The following is a 23484-nucleotide window of genomic DNA, read 5'->3' as shown; positions in this document are numbered from 1 at the left end:
TACCCTAAAGACTTAACATCCTCTGCTAATATCTGCAAATCCCTTCCTCCTCCTCTCAGAAAAAATATCCCGCTTTACTACTGACAAAAATACAGTATAACAACCCATAACTCTGTTATTTTCTCAATTCAAGCAACATTAGTGTTTGTGTACTAAATTTAAAAGCTCCAATCCTGCTAATTTTCAACATGGCATGCATATCACAGAATATTAATCTTTTCATTTTGCTATTTTTTGGTTGATTTTAACTAGAACAATCACATATAGAAACAAATTTAAAATATATTAAACAAATACCAATCTTTGAATTTTAATTCCTTGGACATCAGGAATTGCTCCATTTAAATTTTTCTGCTAGCATTAATTCCGTCTTTATTACTACATTATCCCAAACTATTTTTTCTACTCTATCTCATTCAATTAACAGGATATTTTCTGGGAATAAATCCAAGTTGTATCTTGAAGGATGGGACCTTCTTTAAGACACTGCTTTCAATATTATGGAATCTAAATGTTACATAGGAGAACAGGTTTTTAATCTGAGCTTTTGCCAGAGGATTCTTAACTGGCTGTATTGATTACATTGTTGTGTATTAATAGTAAATTGCAAGACCTATCTAAGCTTTTTCATTCGTGAAAAATGGCACTTCAGCTCCATTCCCTCTCCAGTACTCCCCTAACTGCTTCTTACAATTGAATTGGATCCACTGTGCAACTTCAGAATGCTGAACAGCAATATATGAACAAATCAAAATTATCAAATAAAGCAAAGATGCAAGCTTCTTCTCAGACCACCATAAATAAAGATGACTGCATTCTCAATTTTCATACATAAGCCAAAGAAGGCAAAGAAACCCCTCCAATACACACTGTTTTTTTATAAGACTCCAAGAAATCTGCATTATTGTTTAGAAGGTACTTTTTTTCCTCTGAAAGTACTTTATTTCATTGCTGTTTCTTATCAATTTATTTTAATGTCAAGAACAGTCACAATACATCCTAAAATAAAGTAAAGCACTCTTTAAATGAAAGATTTGGAATTAATAGCTATTAATAATACTAACTAACAAGATTTTAATTTTAGGCATTAAAAGAATCTACATAGTAAAATAAATGGGTTGGCAATAACTGTATTGGAGTATAACCTCCAAAAAATACAAATTAGTAGAAATACAGAGTATTCCCTTATATCATTAGTTCTGTTCTGTTCATCAGAACATTTTAAAGACATTCTGAAGGCTAAGTATAAAGTTGGAGATATTAAAGTTTGTTTTAAAAAGCTGAAACATAGTAACATGCAGCTCAGGGTAGGTCTCTTGATTTAAAATGTTTTGAGTTGTGATAGCTACTTTGCTCCCCAGGCTGTTACCTATCCGTCTCGGAGGTCCACACCAGGCATCTTAACTCCAACTCTGTTTACCATGCAACATATCATTCGGAGAAGTCAATACACATCTCGTGATTCTATGATTAAAACTGACAATTTAGGCCCAATTCTACAATGTTGAAGCAAAACTGAACCTCAGAAGTTGATTCTGGCACAGAGAAAGCAAGCTCTGGTCCTTGTTTCTTTACTGTAGATAATTTCTAACTTATCCCTCCAAGCTGTGGCTGAAAAATCCAATTACTTAGATCTGAGAGATTTCAGAACTTCTAAGTTGCTCAAAAAAAAACCCATAGTGTTTCTAAAATAATTTTAGGTAACTGTTTTTTGTGCAACCGCCCATACTATTCACGTATAGTTAAAAAAAAAAAAAGATCTAGTAGATCTAGTACAGCCTGGTCCTCCACCTCCTCCTTCTATTATCTCCTTTACAGAGGGGAAAACAACCAATCTTTATTTTCAAGGAGAGTAATGCTTGCTATTCACACACACATCTGTACAGTGCTGATTACAAATCTTTGTCAAAACACACAACAGCAAGCAGCTGCTTGACTCCTTTGCTGTGTTTAGCAACCGTTTTTGTTTTCTGGAAAGCAATCTGATGACGAAGATCAGTAAGAAATTCACTGTCAGAAAGAACAGGCTCAAAGTCACTGGATGCTGCACACGCTCAGATCCACACATAGTTTCAGGACAAGGCTATAAATGCAGCAGCACTCTTTTAGTCCCCATCTGCCATGGCTCAGTGCAGCCTGTACGCTACAAGGCTGCTCCCATGGAGACTTTGAACACTCCTAAATACATCAATGGCAGACTTACCAAGGCAGACAGGAATGGTATTCCAGTGTCCTGTTTCATCATCAAGGACAACAGCCAGAAAAGTAGTAAAGTTTCACCATGCAAAACTAAGAAACTATCTATAGAGTAGAAAATGCTTACCTGCTGAGCTAAGCAAAACATTGAAGTCTGTTCCTCTCTGTGATTCCCCATGCTCACTCTGTCCCTCTTTTTCTGTATCCTCATAGCGGCTCCAGTTGGAAAAAATCTTTCTTCTTGAATAGCTTTTCAGTTCTTCCTTCTGTTCTTCCTCTCGTGATTCAATATCATCCTCCTCCTCTACCTGTGACATTTAAATGGACAGTTAAGCCATTGTAACTCAACAGCATTTTGTTCTGTATTTCAGCAGTCATTCATACAAACAAGTCCAACCACAGAATTAAAACCCAGAAAGACAAATCAGCCTGGATCCCCATCAAAATTTTAGACCAGGTGCTACCATCTTCCTGAACGGTATGTAATTCATTAATAGTATAATTAAAAGCACCTAGTGAAGCTTCAGTTCTTACAGAGGTCAAGCAGCAACACTGATCTAAGTTCCTATTCTGGAAGCCCATAATGAACAGCGTCCTTCCTGAAACTGAGAGCAACGTGTAGGGAACAGAACTAAGAATCACAGTATCTCTGTCCAAGTGTTGCAGTGATACAGATGATAACTGGAAGAACTAGTGTTCGTAAAGTAGAACAGGAAAAAGGTAACATAACAAATACCGCAGAAAAACATCCAGAATGGGTGATCTATGTAAGAATTTCCATTATTACAAACTACAGGGTCTTAACACAAGTACTACGGAATAATTAATCAAATTAATTTCCTTCATGAAAGCCATTTTATGGAAATACACATGGAAAAATTAAATACACTGCTGGCAGTCAATCTACTAGCCCAAACTCTTAAAAAGCTCTAGGGTCAAAAGGAGAACTCACTGCAGAGTCAGCCTAAGATGCAAGCAAAATAAGCATTTGCCACAAGTACTCAACAGCTGTGGAAAACAATCCCCCTCCCTTGAATCCTCTATAGATCAACAGAGCTCACCTCTCCCACAGCTTGGGGTTCAGCTGGAATGACTATCGGTTCACAAAGATTTGCTTCTTGGAGGAAGGAGCACTCAACAGGCAAGAGGAGAACTGAGAGCAACCAGAGAAGTTGGTACAAGTACAAGATAAAGTACAAGATACTTTATGCAGAGGTCTAGAGCTCTGAAGAGGTGAAGTAAGGGAGTCAAGAAAGAATAGATTCCCACTGTGTCTGCTCCCAAACATTCCTGATGACAGTTCCACTCTCTTCTCTGCTTTACTCCATCTCTCCTTTCACAAATCACAGTGTGCTGCTGCCGTAAGATTAAATTTCACTGTCACAACAATAAGTACATTCTTCATGACCAGGGCAGTGAATTTCAAGTTTATCTACACTGCTGTAAAACTTAAAGCCATCTCTGTTCAGTATAAAATAATTTAAATAGCAAGCTACCTTTCAGCAAGTTATTATATATATCCATAAGCCAAAACACCTTTACAGCTTACCATCAGACACTGGCTTTAAGAAGGACCTCAGCTTTGATAATTTAAACCAAATTTAATCCTGAATTAAACGTGAAGAGCAATTATTTATGTTTCAAAAAAATCCCTTGTAAGTGAAGAGCTGCAACATCTTGTGCAGAAAGATTACTAAAATCTCTAGTAGTTACTGTGTTTCTAAAACTATATTAGGGGTTTTTTTAAAGCACATACTGTGGACTTACATACTGGTACAACATCAGACAACCTGGTAAAAACAACTTCACAAAGCCGCTATCAGGAACAAACCACCATCACTTCATTAATTTGTTTTATAATTGATGAGTTACTTTCATAGCTCAAGGAAGGACACAGAGCAGTGCAACATGTTTTAGATTGATTTTAGAAATCCATTGTGAAGAAAGCTTAGCTACTCCATAGAAAATTCCGTAGTTACATTTTGGCTCAGCTAGACAAGGATAAACTATTTTGAGATTTTCATGTTCCTTTAGTGTCCAATTACTCAACGCCAAATAAATCCCTGTTGCACACCACATACTGTATTTATATGCAACTACATCATCATAAAAAGAAGAAAAAGTAGGAAGTAGCATTTTGTGGACAGTGGAGCATTACTTCTCCTAATTTCTGAAAATCTACTAAAAATGACCAAAAGTAGCAGTGAAGCCTGTTTCATGGCTTTTACACAAATGTCCACTGAAAGGCAAAGCACCTTCAAATACGATTGTGAGAGTTTAGATTCTCCCAGGTTTGATGTCTTAAAAGTGACTGCCCAGCATATCATACAAATAGCAAAATCAGAACTAAAATAATGACTTCCCAAGAAAAATAATCCACCAATCTTCATAAACAAGTTTCTTTCAGCACTGTTGGTGAGATCTGGTTAGGAACAGCATGAAGGAATGGTAAAATCATCAAAGAGCTTAAAAACAGATTAAAAGCTGTCATAATTATACTCCCAGTTCTCAAACCGCTGACAAGAAGGAAAATATTCTGTGCATTCTCACTGGTTCTGTGCAATTTTTAGGTAAATTTTCTTTTCTTTCTATTCATCAGATAAATACACTAAAATGGTTGTTGTGGACAAATGGTCGCCTGCGTGAGCAGGAGACTGAAGTCACAACTCTGTATTACTGGGGACTGACCCAGAGCTATAGTTTCCACAGAATAAAGAGCAAATCCACTTACACCAAGATAAGAATCAACTTATTTCTCTTCTGTTCTTCTCCTATAAATTGAATTATTTGCTATAAGCCAACAAACCTAGTGACATTCAGTGTCCAAAATAACTTGGAGCTGATACAATTGACAAGCGAAAGCAAGGATAGCGCTACACAGATAGATCTGTGTTGTACTTCAGGTTTGTTTTTAAGCAAAGTTCAGAATCACCTTAGGCAACTATGATATTATATATAATTACTTACTATAGACCTGTTTAAAGGATTCACTACAGTCAGTTGTCGACATAAACAAAACTGGAGTATCACCTTATTTTAACTAGCTTCCAGTAAACTAACATAGATTCAAATGTTTTCTCTTAACTGGACTACATTCTTTTTCACATTCTGTTATTAGCTGTATTATACAGCACACACCAAGGAAATTTCGTTTCTTGGAAGTAAAATTGTTAACATGAACTTTAAGAAATAAACCACAAATTCTCAGGAGTGTTAATAGCAGTTGTGCAGCCTGGTTCCCCAAATGCTGTCCTGAGGTTTACTTTTGAAATGAGTAAACTTCAGATACAAACCTGCTTACATGTCCAATAAATATTTAAATGAAAATTTTACATGATGCGCTGCCATGCTACAGGATAGAACTGCAAATAATCACATTTGAATATTCAACATTCAAACAGCTTAAAGATGTATCTTCACCATTGAAAATATCAAATACATAAAAAAAACTCTGCTCAGTGAAGCTTCAGAAAATAATTTGCTTCTACCATCTCACATGAGACAGCTACCATCTAAAGTAACAACCTCAGAAACACGTAGACATAAATCTTCATTACTTTCCTCTTAGCTGTCTATTCAGCTCGACGTTATGCTGCTACCATTATCATCATAGCCGACTGAAAATGGGACTTAATCAGTACGGAGCAAACATCTGTCCTATGTGTAATGAAATAAAATAACTTTCCTCCTGCCTCATCCTCAAATAACAAATGACACAAGCTGAAACAAATTCTAGAAGCCAACTCAAATATAACCTTTAAAACAGTATTACTCAGGTAAGGAGAAAAACTTACGTCTTTAAACAGTACTGAACTACATCTACACATTTTTGCTCAGTGCTATAATGCACCACGATGCCACAGGAGGTATAATATTTATCTGCTGTGCCTCTGTTTCAGACAGCTTTACATGCATTACTATTTGCATATTTCATTGAAATTTTGAAAGTGGGGAAGTACGCAAAAGCCCAGTTGAACAAAACCAACAAACCTTCAGACTGTTTTGCATACCAGGAGGACAAAAAAAAAAAAAACAAAACCAAACATGCAGTGTTCTGCTAAACACTAAGTTCATCATAGTCATTCAAACAACAGCGTAAGAGCCAAGCTCCCCTCGCAAAGGAGCTTGCACGATCTGGGGTCTTCCACCAAGGAATGTATTTTCATCTTTTAGCAGAGCCTATGACTCCATTTTCCTTCTGAAGGAAAGCAAAATGCATAGCACACATGACCCCAATCTACAGTCTCTACCACAGTAAAACGATATTTTAGCACGCTTTCCTGATAATTTTGCATAGAGGGTTGAGGAGTTGGACAGTATGGAATTGAGAAAAAATAGGAAAGCAGGCTTTCTGTTTGACTTTTCCTACAGACAAGAACATGTTGATGCACATGGTTCAGGAATGAAGGTGTCAAAACGAAGTAAACATTGTTCTGAACAGGCAGTTTCCCCCGGGGTCATCCTTCTGCACTTCCCTGGAACCCAGAGTGGTTTGGATCAAACCAAGGCTGAAGTACACAAGGGAGAAAGTGCAACAGTGACCTTTTACATCCTGCTTCAATTACTCAACCGCTCTTCACTGTAAGTGCAGTCAGTCCTAGCATGTTAAGCACACACGTGCAAACACTCAACAAGAACTGTTGAACTCACAGCCCTTTAAAAAAAACTAAAATGCATTAGAAGTCAGGCTTCCATTAAGACTTTCTAAAACTGTATTTATTGCCCTTAGGAAGCCACAGGAGAGAAGGTTTATAGCCCTCTTGTTCAGTTCTATTAACTCTGTAAGAAAAGTTTAAAACATTTAATCTTTGTCAGTACTTACAATATTCTACAGTGACTGGGGGAAACATAGAAACAACATAGGTTCAGCTTGTCTTTCTTTGGGCCAACTGCCCTTCCCCATTATGTAGTAATCATTCATTATTAGATTTCCATTCTTATTTATTTTGTAGTATTTCTCCCATTTCTCCTCCTGAGAAAATCACTTTACAGAATGTATGAAAACACAGCTTGAGCTTTTCTGTTAATCTGTTAGAAAGAGCATAGCCATTTCTCTCCTTCACCTTCTTCCAAAATTTATACAGTAACATTTTCATTTTATCTTAAGAAACCCTGTACTGTTCAAGTGCTACTTTTCCCCTTTGTTACTGTAACTTCTGTATTACTGTTTGAATGTTACAAAAACATTCTCTCAAAAACATACACATTTCCTTAATCTTTTCCATTCTTTATACGGGACACTTACCTACAATACCCCAAACGTCATATATATATCCACACAGAGTCCACAAAAAACAGTTAGCCACTGCCATGCACAGACGCTTGCATGTTCATGGAAAGCGATAACCACTGCTTACTCTCCACATTTGCTGCTCTCCAAGCAGCTACACCAACTCCTTGTTACAGGTACACCAGCTACACCACTTCTGTCTTGATTCCTTTTTCCCTTCTTGGGAACTGCTGTAAGGCTGTTACCAAGTGTGATGACATTCAGGCTTATCTGTCTCAGCTCCAATTTCTCTTCTCATCAGAGCAAAAGGCTAGTTAGACAACGTGAAAATAGCCTATGGGTGGAATCTGACCTAGACTATCAGCTGCACCATGAATGGGCATATATCTTTTCCTCTTTTGTATTTAAAATAGAAAGGTGTCTGGCAGAGACAATTTCTCCTCTCCTCCTCATCCCAATTTGAGCAGCATTTGTTACAGTCAAATTTTCACAGATGGAACTTGTAAGCCATAGCATCAAAAAACCATATATAGTAAGTAACAAAGCAGCTCACGATCTCTACATTTTAAATTGCTTCACAGAATATAAGTCTGTACACAGAGGCTTGTATGACTGACAATAAGTAAGGTAGCTTGGCTGATATTATCTACTGAGTGGTTCCTCTAGGCAGACATAAGTGGAAACGTGAAAGACTTACAGTTACACTTTAATGACTTAAATTGCACATGGAAAGACATACCTGCTTTTAATTTCATGGTTCAAAGTTATTGCTGGTGTAACCAAACAGGAGCAATGAGATTACACCAGCACAATATGAATACAACACAATCTCAAAAAGGTTTCATTTTCTTGTAACAGTGCTCATTAAATATCCTTTTTTTACCTTAAGTTCAGAAAGGTACAGACAAATCCCCTGACAGCCTAATTTTCCTCTATCATGAGAATGATTGATAGGCTTATACCTTATGATAGTTATATATAGTATAATAATCTTCAAAAAAGTTGTTCTGATCTTCCACATTTACCTAATTACAACCCTTAGATATATGTCCCTCTTCTCCGTCTTGTAAGTAATTAGAGATTTTTTAACATTAAATCTAGAGTTGGCAAAGGAATACATTATTTGATTTATTGTGGTGGAAATTTAATGGGCTCTATAAAATATGAACTGTATGGTATATTAAAGAAAAACAGAACATATATCCAGAATTCAGAATTACTGCAAATGAAAGCAGAACTGCATTTTTAAATGCATTTATTAATGCTATTATTTTACAAAACATAAAGTACTAGCGCAATTTTATCAATACTGATGCAAGTTTGTAGGTGTTTAGAATCAAGACGTCCTTACCTACAAGAAATAATACAGAAGGTTATCTTTATGAAGTTACCTAGACAGACAGATGAAATTCAATGACAGAATTCGAAATGCAATTCACAGTGATGTAGACAAACAGTAATTTAGTTTTAAAAAAAGAAAAAAAAATAAAATACCAACAGTGAATTGACAAAGTAAGCATGTCTGTCAGTATATTATATACATAACTTCACTGTCTGGGAAAATCTCATGAAGCATGCCAACACATTGTTCTGTCTACCTAGAAACATTGATGATAAATTTCTGTATAGACAAAAAAGAGCATGTTAGAACAATATAAAAAGGTCAGTATGAAGTAAGAGTGGAATACAATCCCCCAAACTATCCTTATTTAGTACTCTCAATCTAGATTTTAGAAAAGTAAATGAAAGATAAAGATTTGTATATCTCCCTGAAAAGTAAGATTTTCCTCACGCGGTGATACCATAAGATACCATAGCTTCTTTCAGAGACAGAAAAGACTATTTTGTAATAATACTCAGCAACACCGGCCAAAAAGTGAGCTGCTAGCTTAACTATACTGAATTGTTTTCAATAGACAACATATTCACAAGTCTGACCAAAGTAACAATGAAAAAGTAAATATAATAATCTTGCCCACCAAATTATTTTGCTTCAAAGTTCCTGCTTATTCTATCCATGAGATGCAAGTAATTGGAACTGACTAAAAATTTCAAATGAAAGAGACTATTTTCTCATTACTGTTTAACTGAAAAAAAAACCTCTAAAATATTCTTTGCACTCAGTAAAGTTATAACATGATCAAGCGCCAGGAGGCTACAAGTCATACTTTATCTTTCTCACAGATCATTATTAATATTTCCACAAGCTATAGCCATATTTTGTACGAATCTTACACCTCATTGAATTGGAACAACAGCTTCTATTAGGAGCTCAATGTCTCCCTTTGACTCGCTGAGCCTGAAGAAAAAAAAAAAAAAAAAAAAGACCCACAGGCAGAGAGGTTGGTTATTTTGTTTGTAACTACGGATTTAAATGGCAGACTAGCTTCCCTTTCAAAGAGTTAGAAAAGAATCCATAAATTCTGATGTTCACTTTCCACTGCTATCTCAGAAATAGCTCTGTAACCTGCTAGAACATGATTAGCTGCGTGATCCTTCAAATGGGTGGCTTACAGGGGCAAAATGAACCAACCTCTACGACACACCGCTGCAGTTCTGTACTGCAGCTTCTAAAGACCCAGTTTGAAAGCTGTTGACTCACAGATAAATAAACTTAATAACCATGAAATGTACATTCACAGGAAGAAAGTCTCAAAAACCCTGTTGTCTAACATTAGAAGCCAACTTGGAAACTTGGTAAAGCCTGTCAAGTATTTATTTGGGAAAACGCGTATTTCAAGACTTCACTCATTAGATACACCATTTTCCAAACTACAAAGCCCCCAGCTACAATTCAGCTCTACTCATTTAGACTATAACTCCAAACTGAAGGATCTTTATGGGGTATTGTTGTGAGAACGTTATCATTATAAATTCAGCAATGATTCTGCACTAATTGGGAAACTCAGTAGAGAACCAACAAACTGTAAACTGTAGAAGTAGTCCTTTGCCTCCCCTCCATGATGCTGAGCCATGCTGTGAGCAAAGAGCCTGGAGGAAGCTTGTCCGGCTGCTGTCTATAGATAAAGAGACTTCTGATTTTCTAAACTTGCCAAGCCAATACATTTTCACCAACAGAAAATTAACTGTATTTTTTTTTCTTTAATTCAGTGGAAATGATGATATGAAAGTTACTGGCAACTATGCAAATTCATCAAGCAATTTATACAAAATTGTCACATGGACCTGCACAAAACCTGGCAGCCCTATTATGTTCAAATTGACAGTAACTTAAGAAAACTGACTGTTTTTCTTACAAACATTCAGTCAAAAATATGAGTGCAAACATAAAATGACAGAAATAACAGGCTTCAAGAAAGCCTTACAAAGTAAGTATATTGCCAAAAAGGTTATAGCATTTTCATTTAGATTACTGATTGTTACTATGTATAGGATGTACTTGCCAAAGTCAGGGGGTTTATACACTGCATACATATGGATCCACATATGTGAATGTTGTATGTCATATTCTAAAGCAAAATTATACTTAGTATTCTGGATAGATTAAGGAAAATTTCTACAGAAAATTATTTGTTCTTACAAAATCTGCCATTCTTAAATAGAAGTATCCCGAGCGGCATGAGAAATTGATGTATTCTGAAATTGATTCAATTCTTATGCGTTAATGTCACAGTATTATAGACTAATCCAAGCTGAAAGGGATTGCAAGAGGTCATCTTGTCTAACTACCTACTCAAAAGAAGGTCAAAACTGAAATCAGACCAAGCAGGTTGGGGCTTTGTCCACTCAGGGCTCGAAAACCTCCAATAGTATACCTAATTCTTAGTGTTTCATTTTGTTCTTCTACTCTAGCACTTCTGAAATTGTAAAAGCAGTTGTATTAACAGCTTTAACAATAACTTGTAAATAACACACAAGGAGTTCTGCAACATCAGGCAATCAAAGTTTATTGAGGGTATATAATCACCTCAAAAGCTCAGTAACAGACTTTTTAAAGGATATTTTGCTAGTCTTCATAAGTCAATGAGTAAGACAGCCTCACTCAACAAAGATATGTTATAAACTGATATGTATTGAAAAGCTTTGTACTTTTGCAACCATATCAATGACCAATTATGACAAATTATGTAAAAAACTCACTGAAAGCAGCATACATCTGCAGAAGAGAGAAAAATTTGAGTCTTGACCCTAACCCACAAAGGTTATTTCATAAACTTAACAAAGGCTGCTCACAAGAGTAAAGTTTAGAGAACACCTCAGTTACACACAGACAAGTCTAATGTGTATTTAATATCCCCTACATGCACACGGTTTTAGAACAAAACCAACACAAATGCAGCAACTCTCTACCAAGATCAAAACCAACATGTTGAAGAAGCTTCACGGTTTCTCATGAAAGGAAAAATATGTGACAAAGTTTCTCAATAGACACATTTTTTGCCACAACAAAAAAACCAACCAACCAAACAAAAGCTTTTGGAAGATTTCAGCTGTGTTATATTAAGAATTAAAAGAGTTCTCCATAACTTATGTTACATTTGAATAACAAGATAACTATTTCCTACCTTTAAATTCAAAAATATTTCATAATGTTTAGTACCAAGTTAAAAGTTTAGGTTTTTTTAAATGCTTCTATTTTGTAAAAAAGAAAGCACATGAGGAATAAGACATTTTTCTACAGATTCCAAAACATAAAAATAACTAGTGATATTTACTCACGCTGTTATATTTTCAATTGGCACAACATTAAATAGGAAAAAATTCGGAAAGACACCAAACAGAACAGTATTCTTTGAAACCGTACACCTAAACTGGCAGAAAAATAATAAGTTTTCTTCTCTTTCCTACTGTTAACCTTCTGCCAGCCTAAGTTCCTTCTATCAGTTCACAGCAGAATCAGACAAGCACAAATAATGGTTAGATAGGCTGGAACCATGCCATGAAACATGGGATCTGAGAAGCAGGTCCTTCCTTCATATCTGGCAGCAGTTATCCACTAGATTGGCTAAGTGTACTGGTAAAGCCATATCCTTGGCTTTAATTTCCTGCAACGCTAAACTTGTTTTTCTAAAGCCAATTTTGTTTTCTCTTTCCATTAAAGACTTGCAGATTCACCATTACTGTTCCTGTTCCACATAATACACACGGACACACAAGTGTTCTTTGTCAAATTCACATATTTTTTAAACAAAAATTTAAAAATATATATATACTTTGCTACAAATATTTATGTTGATTGGTAAAACTTTCAACATGAATTTTAGAACATTTGTGACTGGCTTTAGTACCCTTTTTCAGTTACTGCTTTCAGGTAGTCACTGAGACGTGTAATGCATCATTTTAGAGGTTCAGCATACAAGTATTGATCTTTGGTTCACAGTGGGAAATGCTATATTGGATTTAAGTTAGAACACCCAACATCTGTCACTTTTTCAGATCAACTATCACATAATAACAGCATATTACAAACACAAAAATATTCACATAATGAAAATTAAAGCTATAAAAGGAGAAACTCTACTAAAGTGAAACCCTAAAAGGGTACTATATAAGACATTCAAAAGGACAGCATTCTGCTTACCTTCTCCCTTTCACTATTTCTGCAACTGTCAGTAGCATAGTCCCTAAGTTTTTCATCTTTCGTTACTAATATACTGCCATTTCCTAATTAGAATTTCACGTGCTACTGAAAAAACTGGCATCTTTATTACCCTTCTGTCCAAAAACTGGCAGATACAGTCATCATGCATTTTTGAAATTAAGTTGCACTATTACATTTATGGTGTGGCACGACGAAACAGTAAGCCCCGTTTGGCAATATTTTCATAAAGGGGGGTCAAAAAGGGATAATTTTTAGGACCAATGAACAGCCACATAGTAAATCAATGAACAATAAATTATAAAAGATACTAAGGATAAAAAGCAGATCGCCTAACATGCAAACAAAATGCATAACTATAAAGCTGAATGCAAAATCACATATCAAGGAACAAGCAAGCAGCATATATATACTGAATAACAATAATTAAAAAAAAAAATCAAGTTACACTAGAAAAAAACCACCACATATTACAGCAATGTTACATCAAAAAGATACTATCCTCAACTCCCAGGGTTTTAAACAGCATTTCTGAGACCAATACTAAAATTTCTTTCTTTCTTTAAACGGTGGAAAAATAGAAAAAACACAGAGTACAAACTACCCACTTGATAAACAGACACCAAAACCCCTCTTCTTCCTTGTCTTTTCAATGCCTTAAAAAAATGTGTGGACTGCTCAGTGAGGAAGCCCAGTTTTTCTCCTTTCCATTTTCATAGGTGTCTGCAAACCACAGAGTCATGATAGTGATGCAGGGACAGGGGAAACGAGAAAAAAAAAGTAATTCATCACAGGTATGTTTCCAAACTTAGAGATTGCAATCCCTAACTCATAATCAATGCAGGATTTCCCTGACAGTATACCCAAGAGGTGAAAAAAAGCAGCCACTCATTATCAACTTCCCTTGCACAAGTCAGTAGCCTCCTCCCTAGGACAAACTCAGCAAAAAAGAGGAACTAATCGGCTGGAGTTCCCTCTGGCACCATGCAGCATGCTGTCCCATAACACAGCAAATTACTGCCAAACATCTGATTTGTGGTGGGTTTGGTTCCAAGAGAGATAGCCTCGCGTTGAATCCACCTGCACGGTAATCCGAAATATAGCTGTATGAGGGGTAATGTGTCTCTGTGATGCTCCTCCAAAACAAAAGGCAGCAACACACCACACCCCCCATTTTGAAGTTCTTTTGGTAGAAGCTCAAAGATGGTACAGGTAGTAGTATAGCTCCCAGAGGAGTATGTCCTCCAACTGCTATACTATGGCTTGAGAATTAATGATGAACATGTTTGGGGATTCTGTCTATCAGAATATCAACATAACACAGATTAAAAAAAAAGTGTAGAGACATCACACTCTCCTGACTCAGGTAGGTCAGAGGCAAAATTTTATACCACCAATGTGTGGTGTGCACTTGGTCTCAAAGCAGTAGTCCGCTGCAGGCAACAGAAATACGATAATTTATCAACAACCTCTAACAACTAACATCATAACTGTACAGTTCTGGAACATGAAACTTTCTCCAGCAAAAATAGTTCTGTTTGTCCTGAAATGACCTGAGAATAGATGGAGGCTGGGGTGTAAGAGAGGGGAATGCCAAAACAAAGCAGCTCAAAAAGACAGTGTAAATAAACACAATCCACACTTATTCAGCTACTGCAGAACTACAGCATTTTATCTAGAAAGTGAAAATAAATTCAGTTACCTTCTCTGCACAAATGCAGTTCAAGTTGCATTCCCACATCCCGTGAGAATACAGTGACTCTACATACTCTGATTGCAGAGTGACCTAGCCTGTTCTCTCAGCCAGACCTATTCTACTTTGTACAGCACCTGGACACTCCTGGCAGGAGAACTCAAAAAGCTGGTGGCCTATGCGCCATGCAGACGTCCAACTACCACACACACACAAAAAAAATTAAAATAAAAAAACCATAACACTTCACGTGATTCTTTCTTTCCTGCTCTATCTTTATGACAATATCATGGTTTTACATAAAGTACAAAGGGACTGGAAAAAGGGAATTGAGGGAAAGTCAGTTCAAAACATATCTGAAGTCCAATGGCAGGTAACTTATCTGAGAAGTGAAAAAAATCTTGACTGCACTTTGTATTTAAACTGGGAAGAAAACAGACCACAGTTTGAACTTGTTCCATTTCTCCACATTCTCCAAATCCTTCGCTTCATTACTCACTGCAAACTGATTGTGCACTCTCTGTATCTAAAACAGGCTCTGTCTGTCCACTGACTGCCTTTTTACAAAAAAGCGTCAGTGCTAATGGCTCTGTAACCTTATGCACAAGCGGTTTCTAATGTAAACTGGCAGGCACAAGGATGATTTTGCTATATGTTTTGAGAAAGAGCTGAAAATAATACATTACTTCACTAAGAGACATTTTTTCTGCATCATAAACAGCATTTTCAGTGGCTAACAAAGGATACACTAAGGCAAGAAAATAAACAATTGTTATTGAAAAGTGCATCAATCTGCTTTGCTGTCTCACTGAAAATAATTAAACCACTTTTCATTATACTTCCTCCTTCAGGGTTTCACGTAATTTAGATTTTTCCCCTTCCAATCATTCAACAGAGAATAAGCATTTGTACAAGTCACTTAATGGCAATTCTTGGCAGTCAGCTTAGACAAATCAGTACAGGTATTTGCAAATCTTTTTGCTTTTATGCTTTATTTTTTTCCAGACTATACCTAATGAAATACAAAGACAAAAAAAAAAATTATATTTAATATTTTGTGTATTGCACTTCATGATTTTTCAACAGTAGTACTAAGATTAAACAGTCTTGCTAAATATTATATCTATTCCATCGTTACAGTGACACACATGACAGAGAAAGTTAAAAATAATTTCTTCAAAAGTATTAATGGGCATGAGGTAATACAGATATGTTCCTATGTTCACAGTCTTCTCATATGGGCATACTTACCTATTGATGAGTTTGTAGTGAGCCTCCAGTGATTTTTAAGCATTGCCTCCATTAACTGAAACAACTTACTTCCTTATTGCTTGCCTAGACATCACAGCTCTTCCAGTACAAGTTCAAGTTTCTATTATAAACCAGTTTGAGTTTCTATTATAAACCGTTTTTTCAACTTGAAGGAAAACGCTAATAGACCAAGGAAGGAAGAACCTCAAGAGAGGTTCTTTCATGAAAAGGGAAAATAAAATCCCTCCAAAGAGTAATCCTCTTCACTAGTTTGCTTTATTGGTGACCTTTAGAGAGATCTACCAAAGTTGAAGAGAAGCTTAATTAGCAGAAAGGGCAGCTGAGAGAACAGGTAGCATGAAGAAAAAAGTTTTTAGTCTTTATTGTACAGGATGAGAATTTTTGAAAGAGAGATGAAATCCTACAACTGCTTCATAAATGTTGGATACTGGAACTCATCACTTTGCATTAGCTAAAGATAGAATTAGCCAAGAGAGACATCCTATTCCGAAACCTATGTTTTGCATAACAGGAATGATGCTCCAGTTAAAGGGAAAAACATCTCATGAAGCACACAGAAGATTTGTTCTTGAAGTTTTTACATAAAACTGTTACGGCTCCAGCGCTCACAAAGTATCATTCTAGGAGCTTACTAACTTCAATAGCAAAAAATATTTCTCTCTCCTTGATTTTTAAAATGTTTTATGGGTAATTCAAACAGATTAGTCATGTGACTATGACATCTACAATATGTAACTTGTAGATAAGAGTGCATCCAAAGCTTCCTCTCCAGAAAGCATCACTGAGTTGCAGAAAAACAACCTGGAATAACAGGAGAAAAAGTCTATAGATCCTGACAAGTTCTTATGTTCAAACCTGTTTACAGCTGAAGAAAAAACCATGACGCCTACCTAGACAGAACATCTGTAAAAAGCCTGTCATTAAACAAGGGTCAAATAATTCTATATGAACGGATGTAAACCTATCAAGTGCTCACAAAAAACTCCACGGTGTATTGTATCTCCATGTTTATTCTGTGACTGTCAACCTCTTGAGAGGCTCAAGAAGCAGGAATGGTGTTTCATTTTTAAATCATCTTGATGAAACTGTTTTATAACTACACCAGGGTAGTATAGTAGCATCGATGTTTTCAAAAAACTGTCTTTGCATTCACTCAAAAAAACCCCGTTGTTCTTTGTATATCAAATCTGAATGCAACTTACTACAGACATTTTAGAGATCACCGCTCAAACCTCATACACTCCTTCCTCATTCACCTCCAAATTTTTTTGGAGGGGAATGGGGGGAAAATACTCTGAAAAATACTTTTCCAAATAGCCTTAAAGAACGTGCTTCCATAAACCCAACATGGAACATAAGACAAAGTAGTGAAGAATCACTGCCAAAGGTCCTCAATGCCCTAATACCAAACTTAGAAAAACAAGATGTTAAAATGTCATTTTAGTTTGCCATTGATCTAGAGTATAATTCTAAAAAGTAAGAGTTACTGCACAATGATGCTCTGATCCTGCAGTTAACGCTACTGTGAAGAAGCTCTAAAAATCATTTAGAACTTGCTGGAAGTACAAATGCATGGAAATTCCCAGCAAGGTAAAGGAGGATTAGGCTGTGCTTGCTGGGATGCACTATGAACCCAGGATTTTATGTGCACATCATATCTTTACCTGCAACAGTTTGCACTAGTTGCCAGCCCTAGCTGCATACACAACACTAACTGCAGGAGAACATTGCAACCATTTTGCAGTGGTGAGCTCTAAACAGTGCTCAACTGTCTAGACAACTCGTGGACAACTTCAACTGTAGTTCCATCAGGAGGGAAACCACTTTGAGTACACCAGTGTTACACTCGAGTGTAATCTCGCAAGGCAAATTTGCGCCAAAAAAAAACCCCATCCTTAACAGTACCTCTAAAAACGAAGAACCATGACAAAATACTGAAGGAACAACTTTTCTCATTAGCACAATTAATTTTTGAATTTTACCTCTACAAATAAATTTTACTCTGAGACAGTAATCTTTTAACACCCTTGCTAACAATTAGGGTGGTGTAGAAGGAAAAGAAATAAAGAGTATGGGATCATTTGAGCTTCTGTTGCTTCCATGGGCATGCCACCTACTGTTAGAAATTAACAGGAACATAATAGATCAGTAAAGCCAGCAAAGCAGCATAATCTGAGTAATACAGACTGAAACAGAATAAAGAAAGCAAAAATAAAAAAAAAAACCACACCAGAACCCAGGCAATCAGAAAAAGCTCAAGGCCTCACAAAATGCCAGTGGCAGAGCAGTAGCCTAGGAAGAGCTGTGCCCCAGAATCATCACTCTGTTCTCCACAAGACAGAGATCCTGGCAAAACAGAGACCCTGGCTATTCTGGGGTTAAAGACAGAGTCTGTACAGCCTGTAACTGTATGGTTATCCTCTGGGAAAAGTGAAGCAAGAATAGAAACAGGACCTTGAGGCAAGTTTCTCACACACTCCAGCAGATTTATGGGTTTTACCAGCAGGATCTATTACTAAGTCTACCTAAGCCTTATTTTTAAATTAAAAAAAAACAAAGAAAGAAAAGAAAAACCACATAAAAATACCCCTCTATGCCACACCATAGAAAACCAAATCACACGGGCCTGAAATCCTTTGGTTATGAAAACCTGTAAGAAATACTCCTCTGTACTTTTTATAAGGCTCTAAATTACCAAAGAATCAATGATCAGCAATTTTTTGTTTCTATAAAATACAGTGAAACCTTCTGATAGCTACAAAATGCTGTGCAGCACCATTAGACTGGCTGGAAACCCATAACAAGGCTCCTGAAACTACTCAGTTACTTTTGTGAGGAAAAGAACAGCAGTACTGTATGGAATAATTCTTTAATCAAATTTCATCACTTCTACAAATTTGTTTATTTTTCACATATATACCTACTATCTCTCACTTGATGTACCCATACAAGACCCTGTACGACGCTCTCCAGGACCAACTACTCACCCCAGTAGCACAAGATTTTCAGCTCAGAGTTACTAAGTGTTCCCTGCCTACAAATAACTTTCCTTTCAGAGCTGTGTTTGGAACAAACACCCAGTAGCAAGTCCTAACACCTCATACCTACATGTGACTTTCATCCGTTCCGCTGTACGTTCAGAAAACATCACCCTGGGACGAGAACAGCATTCCCGCCCCACGATGCGCACACTTCCTTCCCTACTCTCTCCATCGTTGGGTGCAGGCGCTCTCTGTGCCCGCATGAAGCCACCAGGGGCAGGTTGCCCACCCCACCTACTGGCCGCTACCGGCATGGCTTCATCCCCAAAACGTGTTTTAAAATAGACGGATTCTTAAATCCGTGGTTTTCGTTCTTCCCTAAACTCTAAAACGTTTAGTTAAATACGATGGGAAGCTCTCGGAAGAGCTTCTCCAATATTCAAGGTATTACCATTTTATGTTTCCTCTGAATAAAATCCACTCCATTTTATGGGATAATTAAATCTAAGTAAGGTAATGACTGAAAGTTGTGTTTCACACAATTAACAAAATATGGAGCTGATAAAGTTATCTAATTAATCTAGGAAATTTCAGGACAACTTGTTTGAAAGTTACCAAATTACTACCCCAGAGACTTTGAGGGGAAAAAGAGGAATAAAAGCATTTAAGTACGTGAGGACAGAAATGCACAGCCATCCAAACTATAAAAACCCAAAGCTCTTTCCAAGGAAGTTAAAAAAAAAGTCAGACATGAAGCTGCTATGGAGCAATGATGCTGCGTGTTCACTTGTGTAATGGGATGCGTTCAGTGCAAGTGTCTCAAGTTAAATCAGCAGGGAAGTTGGTAAAATACAATGAAGGAATAACAATAAATATCACTAAACCGTCCCATGCTAAACAATCAGGGATTATTATGAAATATTGCAGTCCCCAGCGCTATGAAAAGCAGGTTTCTCTAATGTCTAGAAACTGAAAAGAATATATTAACTTTGGCTGGGTAAAAAGCATTTTTCTTTTTCATTGCAAACACAGCCTTGAAAAAATAAAATTAAAAAAATAGGGTTGTCACAAGTGGATATGCAGCAGCTCTACTGAGTAGGCTCAGTAACCTTCACCATACTCTTTTAAAACCTCTGACAATATTTTTCTGTACTGATCTCCGTATACTTCCTACACAATGCATCACACAATCTATCTGCCCTTTCAGTCACAATTTTTCAGTTCCCAAATTAAACCTCCTCCTTTTTAATAGTGGTGTTGTTCTTGTCCTGCCTAAAATGGATCTGTTTGTGGCAACTTTTCTACATAATGGAACACTGTTATCCAGGCCTCCCCAGAGTGTCCTCCTCACCAGACAAAAAAAAAAAAAAAAAAAAAAAAAGAGAGAGAGAGAACCAGGTCCTTCAGTGTTTCCTCCTAGGTCATATCCTCTTGACTTCACATCCTTCTTCATCCCTTCCCTCTGAACTTTCCCCAGATGGTCCAAATCTTGCAAAAGTAGAACCAGTTCTTTAGTGTGATAGCACTGATACTGTCTCATCCATTAAACTGCTAGTTCCCTTCTATAAAGGGAACTTCTGTGTAGCTTAACCAGTCACACACACCTCTACAGATTTTTCCTATGTAAATGTAGTTGTCTTATATTTGAGCTTGAATTACACCTTACTGCAGGCTCCTTCTCCTTCAGTTTGTTGAGACAGTGTCCTGTGCTCCACCGTCCTGTTTACCCCTCCACTTTATCACTGCCTGCAAATTTTAACTGTGTATTTTACTCCTTCATCAGGATTATAAATAAAAACGTGAACAGATACAGAACGAAGCCTTGCAGAATCCCACATAACAAACACCAGTTTGACACTGAACCAACCCTAAAGAAGTTTCCAGCCCCTTGTTCACACACTTTTCAAGAAGCTTAATCTAAATCAATACACTCAAAATAAAATAATCCACACTTCATTCACAATCGGTGTCTCTTCACACCTCATCACAGTAGAGAAACTCCTGAGAAGGGAAGTTCTTCGCACCTCATTAGTAATTAAGTAGAGCTCACAAGCTCTACACAAGCTCTTACATTAATCTAAGTAAGTTTCTTCCTAGTTGCTTTTGAGAACATTAACATAAAACATAAAAAGATTTATTGTGGTCAAGATCCAGAAATCTGCACAAGCTCTGTTACACTGTTCTAAAATAAGTCAAATGTATCTGTATTTGAAAAATCCAAACTTTTGTTACCATGCCTGTGAACAGATTGCTTTTTGCAGTTGCTTAGACTGTAAACATTTAGCTCATGCTAATTAGGAAAAACTTATCTGATGCTGATCCGATGCATTAGATGTTCCGTTAGATCAGTTCTACATGTGCATGGACCACAAGAATGAAGATATAATAAACACTAAATAAATGTGATATCATCTTGAAGCTAAACATAAGTAAAAAAGACTGCACTAAAATTAAGCTGATTACCTCCATTCTTTAACAATAAAATGTTTACTGCAACCAATGCCCAAAGCCAAAAAAGGAACATTGAAACAGACCTGACAATTCAAACTGCACTGAAGTAATAGCAGACATCACATACACACTGCAAACAAAGTTAAAAGAATACTTTGTAAACTGCAAATATAATAAACATAAAGGACAAAAGAAAGTCTCCTTAAACCACCCACAAAAGGATGTGGTCAAGCACCACCAAAATAAAACCCAGTATCTTGTCCACAACTTCAGGAAGTTGTTTTTGTTTTAATAGCTGGTTTTAATTGTGTTTTCATAGAAGAGCAATTTAAAAATTCCGACAGTCCATAAAATATTAATCTGGAGCAAGTCAGAGGAGCTAGAGTAAGAGTGGGAGATAAGGAGATAAGATTGACATCAGGCTAATGTCAATCGGACCTTTTAAGCATTATAATTCCACATTATTTGACTAAAAATGAATAATTGCAAATGTGTTCTATTTATTTAACATAGAATAGATGAGTTAAAGCAGACAGAAACAACAGAAAATTATTCAAGATGACAGATGTATAAAGAAATCTGCCATTTGGTAAACCAGCCGGTCATAATTAGACTTGGATTCACTTTTGAAGGGAGGACGCAAAATCTTCAGTAATCAAGCCAGTTAAATCAACATGCACACTAGTTACAAAAAGACCTAACAAGTGCAAGATCCTTTTTCCTCTTGACAGGAATAAGAACACTTTTCCTCACAGTTTCTAAACCAATTCGATGTTTGACAGGCAGCATCTTGTTTCAAGAGCGGAGCTGGGGAGTTCTTTAGAGAGCTATCACCTCAACAGCTGACAGAAATCATGAAAGCTTTCATCTTTAAGACTCTGATCCACAGCTGGATCTACCATGCCAGGTATAAGCAAGTCAAACTTGCTTATAAACCACTAGCACCTTGATCTCATTCTACATTAACACCCAGCAGAGGAGGGGAGAACTGACTCAGCAAGTACTGCGTCTTGACAGGCTTTGCAAGTAGCACAGCAGGTCACCCATTTCTAAAACCAAAGAATTACAGTACGCTTACAGTAGTGTAAAACATGTAAAGCAGTCTCCAGCCTTCACTGGTCCACAAAAAAAAAAAAAAAAAAAAAGAGAACCAAATGTGCCACCAGTACTCTTTCTTCTCCCTGTTGTACAGGTCAGGAATAACGTCCTCCTGGAGCTACAAACACAAGCATAGGAACCATTAAATTAAAACATCTGAAACACAAAATTTAAGATGAATCATGGTTTTAAATGAATGTAACTAAAGATGAAATATTGCTGCCAAAGTATTATGCAATTTAATGCCAATTTCTACTTCACTATATTTCCAAGAGTTTTTAATTAAGTTTGGTTTTATTAGCACTCTTACTACAAATTACTGAACCCATTCACCTCTAACTTTACTTCCATTTTACTGCTCTGCCCATAGCAGGCTCAACAAATGCAAATCCAGTTACTTTAATACAATTTGATGTAGATTTTGTCATAAAGCTTTTCATAATTGAAGACACAATAAAGAAGAAACTTCCCAGGCAACAACTAAATCTCCAGCAATAAAGAATTACTTAAATATCAAGATTAGCAGCGATAGTTTTATAAACAAATGGGGTATAAACAAATAAAATTATAAATTTAATATAGCTTTTAAACTATTTAAGAACCTAGATTTAAAATTATTTTCAGGAAATAATACCGGGTCATCTAAATCCTGATTATACAATGCTAAAACGATCCCTATCTAGTAGGAAAATTCCTCCAAAATGCCAAGTTGACACCAGCGGTGTGGAAATGCAGAGTGTAATCCTCCATAATTTTTACCCTAGAAGGCAAAAGGGCTAGAATTGCCCTTGAAATTCTGTATATTACAAAATTACAGTGTTGTTAGCTTCCCTTCTCTTCAAGGCCCATTTGAAAAAAGAAAGGAGATTTTCAGAGAAGACTGCAGCTTCTCAGCACACAGTAAGGAAAGCAACATGATAAAACCACTCACATTTCCCCTATTATTACTTGGCTCTCCAGGTTTGCAGTTTACACATCACCACTTAAGAACATCTGACCCCTG

The 23484-nt window shown here is 36.5% G+C and overlaps 2 protein-coding genes across 2 annotated transcripts in view; one reads left to right on the top strand and one right to left on the bottom strand.

The window, feature by feature from the left end:
* The window catches only part of CHRM5 (cholinergic receptor muscarinic 5), a 50914-nt gene that overhangs the window by 17049 nt on the left and 10381 nt on the right, over positions 1 to 23484 (top strand). The window lies entirely within an intron of this gene.
* The window catches only part of AVEN (apoptosis and caspase activation inhibitor), a 100009-nt gene that overhangs the window by 74115 nt on the left and 2410 nt on the right, over positions 1 to 23484 (bottom strand). The window contains exon 2 of the mRNA XM_074584988.1: positions 2324 to 2504. Coding sequence (XP_074441089.1) covers positions 2324 to 2504 — 181 coding nt within the window. The remainder of the gene's footprint in view (positions 1 to 2323; positions 2505 to 23484) is intronic.

Source organism: Larus michahellis, chromosome 4, assembly GCF_964199755.1.
Source record: "Larus michahellis chromosome 4, bLarMic1.1, whole genome shotgun sequence".
In the NCBI taxonomy this organism is placed as follows: domain Eukaryota; kingdom Metazoa; phylum Chordata; class Aves; order Charadriiformes; family Laridae; genus Larus; species Larus michahellis.
The sequence above is the reverse complement of the archived record's forward strand: the minus strand, read 5'-3'. Positions and strand labels throughout refer to the sequence as shown.